The sequence below is a fragment of the Nicotiana attenuata genome, unplaced genomic scaffold (genome assembly GCF_001879085.1).
Source record: "Nicotiana attenuata strain UT unplaced genomic scaffold, NIATTr2, whole genome shotgun sequence".
Lineage (NCBI taxonomy): Eukaryota > Viridiplantae > Streptophyta > Magnoliopsida > Solanales > Solanaceae > Nicotiana > Nicotiana attenuata.
In genome coordinates, this window is record NW_017670265.1 from 78,118 (window position 1) to 87,989 (window position 9,872).

Here is a 9,872-nt window from a genome sequence, read left to right on the forward strand (position 1 = left end):
CCCTTCCTCCAAAACAAAACCCCTTGACTTCTCACCCACCGCCCTAAATAAAAACAAAAAGAATCAAACAAACGTTATAGTATTGAATGTCAACGCCCCACCCAAAATAAACAAAGAATAAATATTTAAAAAATTAAATTAGTGAACTGCCCACCCAAACCAGTATCAAATAAAAAAACAAATTCAATTATAATATTATTCTTACTTTTCTTTTTCTTATATCAATAGTTAACTCTTCCTCTTTCCTCTTCTCCATTTAAATCCTCTTGCCATTTTTCCTCCTCTGAACTTTCAAACAATTTTCTTCTTCTTCTTCTTCTTCTTATTATTCTCTCACCCTTGTTGTGAATATTTGATGAACAACAATCACCTGTAAAAAAATTGTGTTTAAATATTTTTTTATTTATTTGTTGAAAATGGGTAACGGAGTGAGAAAGTTGAATCTTTGTTTTGCGGGAGATGTTGGAGAAATATCAAAAAGACATCATGATATAGCTATGAACATAACTGATCCGCTTGATGAGGGTTTGGGTCATTCTTTCTGCTATATTCGACCCGACCCGTATTCAAAACCCCACCTGTTTTCCGATGATTCATCTTCTTCTTCCACTACCACCACTATATCCAGCGCCAGTAGCTGCCCTACGGCGGCGTTCCGTACAATCTCCGGCGCCTCCATCTCTGCTAACACCTCAACGCCTTTGTCAACGGCCATCGTTGACTTTTCCGCTTACAATCATAATATTGATAAAGCTTCAGCTTTTGAGAGTTCTCAGTTTTTTTCATCCATTCCTCTTCAGCCAATCCCAAGAGGTTCATCATTGGCTGCTTCTACTATTTATTCAGGCCCGATTCCGGCCCGTATTTCTAATACAGGCCCTAGCTCGGGCCCGATCGAGAGGGGATTCATGTCCGGCCCGATTGAGCGGAGCTTCACCTCGGGCCCGTTGGAGAACCAGTATGATCATATCCAAAGGTACAAACCCAAATCCAAGAAATGGGGTTTAATTAGAAGTTTAAAGAAAGTGTTGTCAAATTCTTTTTTGGGGTTTAATAAAGAAATTAATTTGGTAGAGAAGAACAATAATAATGAAGTTAATGTTCAAGGGAGTAATAGTCATCATAGTAACGTTGGAAATAGTTTGAGTAGTCAGAATAGTTTGGCTGATGATGAGGATGAGGGAAATGACTCATTTAGAGGCCAAAATGTGCAATGGGCTCAAGGTAAAGCAGGGGAAGACAGAGTACATGTTGTGATTTCTGAGGAACATGGTTGGGTTTTTGTTGGGATTTATGATGGATTTAATGGACCTGATGCTACTGATTTCCTGTTGAATAATCTTTATTCAAATGTCTATAAAGAACTCAAGGGATTGCTATGGAATGATAAGTTAGATACCCCCAAGAATTCGACGAGCAACGAGACTGTTCCATTGAGAAACTCGGGTTTTAAGGTGGAACATTTTGTTCAAAATCAAGAATTTGATCAGAAGGAGAAGTTAGATGGGGTTTTTGGTGTTGACCATTCTGATGTATTGAAGGCGTTATCTGAAGGGTTAAGGAAAACCGAGGCGTCGTATTTGGAGATTGCTGATATGATGGTAAAGGAGAATCCTGAATTGGCTTTAATGGGATCTTGTGTTTTAGTAATGTTGCTTAAAGATCAGGATGTTTATTTGTTGAATGTTGGAGATAGTAGAGCTGTTTTAGCACAAAATCCTGAATCTGATATTTCTATTAGCAAGTTGAGAAGGATAAATGAGCAGAGTGTAAATAGCATTGATGCACTTTATCGAGCTGAATCTGATCGTAAACATAATCTAGTTCCTTCTCAACTTACTAAGGATCATAGCACATCGATTAAAGAGGTACAAAATTTAATCCATTTACATGAGCAATTATACGAAAACGTCTGTATTTTGCCTGTTTCATATGTTTATGTTGTGCTTGTCTTGTGAATGATTGCAGGAAGTAATTAGGATTAGAAGCGAGCATTTGGATGATCCTTTCGCGATTAAAAATGATAGAGTGAAAGGTTCCTTGAAAGTTACTCGAGCTTTCGGGGCAGGATATCTCAAACAGGTACTAATCTTGATTTTACACCCTTTGTATCATTGATTATATTGAAGAGGAGCCTTGGCGTAACTGGTAAAGTTGCTGCCATGTGACTGGGAGGTTAAGGTTTGAGCCATGGAAACAGTCTCTTGCAGAAATGCAGGGTAAGGCTGCGTACAATAGACCCTTGTGGTCCGGCCCTTTCCCGAACCGCGCACATAGCGGGAGCTTAGTGCACAGGGCTGCCCTTGTATCATTGATCATATTGATGCTTGATTTTTAAAGATTGTTTTTAGCCTTATGTTAATGTCTTTTCCACTTCTGTGATTTTTGCAGCCCAAGTGGAATAATGCACTTCTAGAGATGTTCAGAATTAACTACATTGGAAATTCACCTTACATAAACTGTTTACCATCACTTTACCACCACACACTTGGTTCAAGAGACAGATTTTTGATCTTATCATCTGATGGTCTTTACCAATACTTCACAAATGAAGAAGCAGTCTCAGAAGTAGAGACCTTTATGTCTATATTCCCCGAGGGAGATCCTGCACAGCATCTCGTCGAAGAAGTATTATTCAGAGCTGCTAAGAAAGCTGGTAATTACAAACACTCAGAATCTTTTGCATGTGATATTTGCTAAGTACTGATTTCTCATAGCAATCGTTCTAAACAAAACTTTGGTTTTGGATTTTGCAGGATTGAACTTCCATGAGTTGCTCGATATACCTCAAGGAGATCGTAGGAAGTACCATGATGATGTTTCGATTATCATTTTATCCTTCGAAGGAAGGATATGGAAATCATCGTTGTAAATCAGCTAGACAGAGGAATTTTGATATTTTACCCTCAGAAAAAATGATAAGTACATAGAAAAAATCGAGCTAATTTTGCTGTTAACCGTTGTTTACCCAAATTTAGCAGTGTAGTGTTTATAGTATACAGTTTAGGCTGCTCGATAAAAGATAGCGAGGCTGAGGTTTCTTGATCCAGAGATTGTAAAATTGTCAATAAACTTATAACAACCCCTGCCTCTCTTTACATTCAAATGTTATTAGAACATGGTAAGTTTTGTAACAGATGGTGTTCCTTGTATACATTCTGGAGTTCCATTTCACAAAATTTTACCTCAATAGATTGGTCGAAATTCCTTTATTTTATACCATACTTATTTTCTAGTTTCAACTATTCAAGATTGATGCTTGCATCAGGGGAGGCGACCTACATTACACCTCTTTGGGGTGCGGCCCTTCCGCAGACCTGCATGATCGCGGATGCTTTGTTTACCGGGCTGGCCTTTAACTATTCAAGATTGATGTTTTTTCCTGAACAAGTTAGAAGAATGTATGTGGAATCAGAATATTGGCATAATGCTAAAAGTAATTGAAGTGACCAAGAGAGGAAAAGTTGAAGTTGAAAATCTGGTAGAATTCATTCTTTTTATTCCACATATCCATAAGTTTGGTTTCTCAAACAAGCAATAGATTGTTGTTGGAAATAGAAAGTTGACTACTGATTTTGTTTACCATTTCAAACTGCTGCTTTATTTTCTTTTGCTCTTCTATTTCATCATAAATGATTCTGGTTGACCAAGTTGTCTAACTAAACTGTTCAGGTTTCTTTATCACTTATCATCATCTGGTTAGTTTGGTACCAACTTTCTATTTGACTAATGACAATAATGATAACTATGTCTCAATCTCAAGCAAGTTTGGGTCAGGTCGGCTAGATGAATCATCACCGTCCTTCAAGCTAAGCAGAAGGAAAATTCAAAAATAACAACAGTCAGATCTCTCAATAACAACCATTCACTATAAAAACCAAGGTTTTTTTGGAATCGATTTTTATGTTATGTTATTATGTATATATCCTCTATAACAATACTTCACTATAGCAGCCAAGAAATATCGGAACAAATGAGGATGTTATAGAGAGGATGAACTATTTTTGTCATTTTTCGTCACAACTTGTGTAATACAAGGGCCTCAAAAATTGTTTCAGGATTTAGGATATGGAATGGTGGACTAAGTGGTCGTTTGGACATAAAAATTGTAAAATTTCGAAATTTTCTTTTCAAAATGAAAATGGTATTTGAAATTATAGTTGTTTTTGGACATGAATATAATTTTGGATTGTTTTTGAATTTTTGTGAGTGATCTGAGTGAAAATTTTGAAAAATAGTTTTTTTGAAGTTTTTCAAATTTTTGAAAATTTCAAAATTCATCTTCAGGTGAAAATTGGAAATTTTATGGCCAAGTACTGATTTCGACAAAAAGTGAAATTTTTTCGAAAAAAAGTGAAAAAAATTTCATGGCCAAATGGGTTCTAGAACTCTATATTTCCAAGAATCTATTAGAAATTTCATGTTGAAATTTTCAAAACTAATACTCTGTTAATCTAAAAAGAATGCAATTGGCCAGGGAATGGAGATAGTCAATTATGCTCATCATTTGCCATAAACCCTCTACGCGTTTTCTTTGTTAATCTAATCCATTCTTGAAAAAGTTGGCAAATTAGCCACAAAAGTCATAGTTGTGACATATGAAATTTACAGAAAGTAGCCAGTATATTTTGTCTACTTACGTTAGTAAACTGCTATTATAGTACTATAATGTTGTATGGAGCATGACTTCTCTACAATAAACGCAAGAAAGAAACAAAAAGGAAATAGTTGACCAAAAGCTATCAGACAAAAAGTTTGCATTAAGGTTGTTTTTTTCAAGAGCATTGATTGGATGTTTTTGTTAGCTGATGATGAAATTAGAAACAAATAAATAGACCATCATCATAGGTGTAGTGGGATGGTTCCAGAGGCGGATTCAAGATTCGGCGGCTGTAGGAGCACCATAATATTCAATATAAATTTATTATTGCTCATAAAGATTGATACGGGGCCTATGCTAATAATTGAGTATTTTTGAAGACATTGGTAAGCATACATGGAGCTTTTGCCTAAGTTTTCGGATGCCTGTAACCCTCAACCTATAGTGTGTGTTCGGCTTTGGACGGGGTCATATGTTTCGGATTCAACTGGGTGGACGTGGAGTTCAACTTCAACATACGAATTCATCCGAACCCATTAGCTTTGACTCGCCGGTAAAGTAAAGCGAGAGACAATCGATCCTTTCTTAGGGTTCCATGTAATTCAACCAGTGCCAAGAAAAGTATCCGGTTGTAGAGCGAGGCAGCAGAGGGGAGTTGGCACAATATGTAATCCCTAGGGTATCGGTGTCGGAGAAGGGGTGCTCAACACCCTACACCCTTCTCTTGAGCGCTTCATTGAGCATTTCTCTTTCCTATCCCGTCCTTACGCTACGCTATCCATAAGGTTGACCTAGCCCTCTCTTCTCTCTCTTTGTCCACGCGAAGATTCCATTCCTTTCCTTTCCTAGCCTCTTTTTCCCTTATTTAGAAATTGCGTATAATATAGAAATAAAGATGATTCGCTTTTTTTATGTTTCTTTAGCCTTTCGACCTTTGTCCGGTCAATGCGAGAAAGAGAGAAGTGATGTAAACATAAGAATGGAAGGTTTGCTTGTCAGCTGTCGGGCCAATGAGGTGAAACTAAGTGGAGGTCCGAACCGACTGATGTTGAAGAATCAGCGGATGAGTTGTGGTTAGGGGTGAAATGCCACTCGAACCCAGAGCTAGCTGGTTCTCCCGCGGATTTTTTTTATATATATATATATATATATATATATATATATATATATATATATATATATATTAAGTATAAATAATTAAATTTCAAACCCAATAAATCACATGCGTTGTGGCAGATTCGGGAATTCGAACCCATAAGTTCAAATTATGAATCTGCTTCTGGGATTCAATTATTTCGGTAAAGAGCGCTTTACCTTTCTCAAACGGTTGATTAATCGAGTCAGTGAAAATAGCGAAATTATGAATTTCGTTAAGGTTGTTTATTAATGTATATATTTAAAATTATTAAATGCCCCTTATATATGGTATAATTTTTTAATAAAGCGTGTTCAACTAACTATTCTTTACTGGGTTTCATCCCGGATTAGTGAGCTTCAGATACCGGATTATTTAAAAAATCAAATAAATAGAAAGAAATGGAAAATGAAGGAAAAAAAGAGAGAGGTAGGTTTCGATGAATAAATATATGAAAACGTTGCGCTTATAAAATTAGATACATGAACATGGAGGTAGAAAGTCAACCTCTTAAAATCTATAAAAATATTTGACAGTTGCTTGTGGTTTAGGTATCTCTAAAATCTCGTGACATTATTAATGACAGCATGAGTTTTAAAATATTAATGAAAAGATGAAAATAAATGTTCAAAGTACAGAGGAGTTGGTTTTTATTTTTTGGACTATCAACATCAGTCATTACCCACTGAAAAATACTATTGCTAAAGTGATGTAATGCTTCTTTTTTCACCTAAAACAACAACAACAGAAAAGCTATTTTAAATTTTTGCGATAATTGATTCCAAATTTCTGATAGAAAATTTGAAACTCTGACTGGATTCAACGTTGAACTTATAATAAAAATTTATAAAACCCTAGAAAAGAGAAAAGGATAAATCCTAAAAAGGGACTCAAAACTTTAGGAATTTTCAATTTGAGAAATCATGCAATGTTATTGGGTTCTTGTATTCCGGTGCATTAATTTCTAAACTTCTAATAGAATGGTAATGTCTATTTTTACTAGTATCTAATAATTATTAATTACTCCCTCCGGTCCACTTTAAGTGATTTTTTGATTTTTTTTTTGTGGTCCACAATATATGTTTTTTTCAAATATCAAGAAAAAAATTCACTTCCGAAAATCTAATAATTATTAATTACTCCCTCCGGTCCACTTTAAATGATTTTTTGATTTTTTTTATGGTCCACAATATATGTTTTTTTCAAATATCAAGAAAAAAATTCACTTCCGAAAATCTAATAATTATTAATTACTCCCTCCGGTCCACTTTAAGTGATTTTTGACTTTTTTTTGTGGTCCACAATATATGTTATTTTCAAATATCAAGAAAACAATTCACTTCCTTTTTCGAAAGTTGCCCTTGGAGTAAATAGTCTTAGAGTATTTGTTATAATTTTAATGAACAAATTATGGTAATATGTTCAATTATACTGTTAATTAATGCTAAAAGGTGGATTCTTAACTATGTGTGAAAATAACAAAAAAAATCACTTAAAGTGGATCGGAGGGAATATTATAGCCTGTTCGGTCAAACTTCTAAAATTAGCTTATTTTGAGAAGTTATTTTTTTTTAAAAGTACTTTTGGTGAGAAGCAATTTATGTTTGACTAATTAATTGGAAAAGAACTTCTAAGCAACAATTAGTATTTGGCTTATTTTCTAAAAAGTATTTTTAAGTGTATTTTTCTCAAAAGTTCTTTTCAAAAAGTGCGTTTTATGAGAAGCTACTTTTTTCTACTTCTCCAAAACTGCTTCTGTTTCTACTCAAAAATATTTTTTTTCCTTCTAAAAGCTTGGCCAAACACTTCAACTTTGAAAAAAAAAATACTTTACTTTTATTTAGAAAAATGCTTTTTGCATTGGAGAAGCTTGGCCAAGGCTAGTAACCACCTGCTATTTCTCCGGTCATTTATATTAGTTGACTCGACCTATATAACTAATCAATTGTTATATAGAGTCAATAAAACTAAAGAAATAGTAACAAAACATGCTTATTTATTTTTCTTTTAGAAAAACAAGTTTATAAAAGACTGAGAATGAAAGAATTAATTTGAAAGTAAGATAAAAAATAAAAAAGAGAAAAATAGTCCTAGTTTATTTTTTATTTTTGACTTTTTGCGTCAGTCAAAACTTCATTACATCTATATAATCGTACATAAAAGAGAGAAGACACAAATGCTTAATGCACTTAAAACTAAAATAGTGATTGTTCAAAATAAGGATAGATCTTATAGTAAGTGATGGGTTTACAGTACCTTAGTTTTATGTTTTGATGATCTAACAAACTTACTGTCAAAGAACCAGATAAGGAACCTGATAGACTTGGTACACAACATAAATCAAGGGACTCCAACTAATGTGAGCTGCTGTGTCTTCAGAAGATAAAGGATCAACACAGGGACCTGATCCCCTTGTGTTTCCCCGACAAAAGTACGAAAGTCAACTGTCTACAGCTGGAAAGTGACCGCCTGCACTGTACACGCAGACAGTGCTGCACAGTACTGCAGTCACTCCCCTTTGACCAACCAAGTGATTACATCATTCGAGTGATGACATCTAAGTTGTATTAACATAGAGCATTACAACAAAACATCACTTGAACACTTGAGAATTCATTTAAGCACTCCAACCGTTTTGCCTGCCAAGCATTCAATTCTCAAGTGCATCAAGAACAAAGAACAACACTACTACGAACCAGTTCCTACAGCAAGTATTTTGTATGTCCTTAGTTGAGTTGTAACTTTGTAATTGTTCGTCATTATAATTCCTACTTTGCTTATTTAGAAGCGTTACTTAGGAACCCCTTGTAAATCATAAACCTTTAGTGTTTGTGTCGTGACTAGAGTTAGTCATGAGTTGAAGTCTTTGTAATAAGTGTATTGTAAAGTGGCTTGTAATAGGTGTATTACAAGTTAGTGAGGGATTAAGAGTTTAATTCCTAGATTGCATAAGTTGTAATCTAAAGTTTCTCATAGTGAAGTTGAAATCCTACCAATGTAGGTCGTGGTTTTTTATCCCCTTGAGCATGGATTTTTCCACGTAAAAACTCTCTGTTCCATTCACTTACTGTTTCATTAGCACTATCAGTGGGAACCTATAGAGGACCTGATCTCTATATAGTTTGGTGGACTCATATATTCTATCAATTGGTATCAGAGCGGGTTCTTTCTATCAGGTTAATACCCAGAAAGGATCCTCATGGCTGCTCCACCAAATTTTGAAGAAGGTCAGTCTACGTATAGACCACCCAGGTTCAATGGGCAATACTATGGGTGGTGGAAGACAAGAATGCATGACTTTATCATGGCAGAAGATTCTGAGTTGTCGGATGTTATTTGTGATGGTCCTTATGCCCCAACGAAGAAGGTTGGAGACCCTCCTGTGACGATGCCAAAAACCAGGAAAGAATACAATGACGCAAATAGGAAAGTTGTTGAGAAAAATTTTCGTGCCAAGAAAATTTTGGTGTGTGGCATAGGACCTGATGAATACAACAGGATCTCAGCCTGTCAATTTGCCAAGGATATATGGAAAGCTTTGCAAACAACTCACGAGGGAACCACTCAAGTAAAGCAACTCACCACCGAGTATGAACTCTTCAGAATGAAGGACAATGAATCCATTCAAGACATGCACACAATATTCACTTCCATCATAAATGAGCTACACTCGCTTGGTGAAATCATTCATAGGAACAAGCTCGTGAGGAAAATTCTCAGTGTCTGCCCAGTTCATGGAGAGTAAAGTGAATGCCATTACTGAAGCAAAGGATTTGCAAGAGCTGACCATAGATGAGCTAGTCGGAAATCTGAAAACCTACAAAATGAAGAAGAAAAAGGACAGTGAAAGAAGAGAACCAAAGAAGGAAAAGAACCTAGTACTCAAAGCTGAAAACAATGACTCAAGTAAGGAGGACAGTGACATGGCTTACTTAACTAAAAGGTTTCAGAAGATGGTCAGAAGAAATGGAGGGATACCAAAGAGAGGCTGTTCCAGCAGACCAAAGAATTATGACCTTTGTCATAAATATGGAAAGCCAGGGCATTTTATCAAGGATTGTCCTTTCCTGAAGCAAGAACATTTCAAGTATGGAACCTAGTTCCTGACAAACGCTTCAAAAGAAAGAACGCCGCTGA

At 35.4% G+C, this 9,872-nt stretch overlaps 1 protein-coding gene across 1 annotated transcript; it reads left to right on the forward strand.

The window, feature by feature from the left end:
- Positions 1-222: 222 nt before the first annotated feature.
- On the forward strand, positions 223-3,217 carry LOC109236937 (probable protein phosphatase 2C 4). The gene is made up of 4 exons (XM_019403176.1): positions 223-1,868; positions 1,969-2,082; positions 2,392-2,656; positions 2,757-3,217. The coding sequence occupies exons 1-4, from the start codon at positions 417-419 to the stop codon at positions 2,870-2,872; spliced, it is 1,947 nt and encodes a 648-aa protein (XP_019258721.1). The 5' UTR covers positions 223-416; the 3' UTR covers positions 2,873-3,217.
- Positions 3,218-9,872: the final 6,655 nt, after the last annotated feature.

Excerpts from the sequence above, each read along its gene's own strand:
- LOC109236937 (XM_019403176.1), top strand. The coding sequence starts at position 417 with ATGGGTAACGGAGTGAGAAAGTTGAATCTTTGTTTTGCGGGAGATGTT. Across the intron at positions 1,869-1,968 it reads ATAGCACATCGATTAAAGAG|GAAGTAATTAGGATTAGAAG; the intron begins GTACAAAATTTA and ends GAATGATTGCAG. Across the intron at positions 2,083-2,391 it reads GGGCAGGATATCTCAAACAG|CCCAAGTGGAATAATGCACT; the intron begins GTACTAATCTTG and ends TGATTTTTGCAG.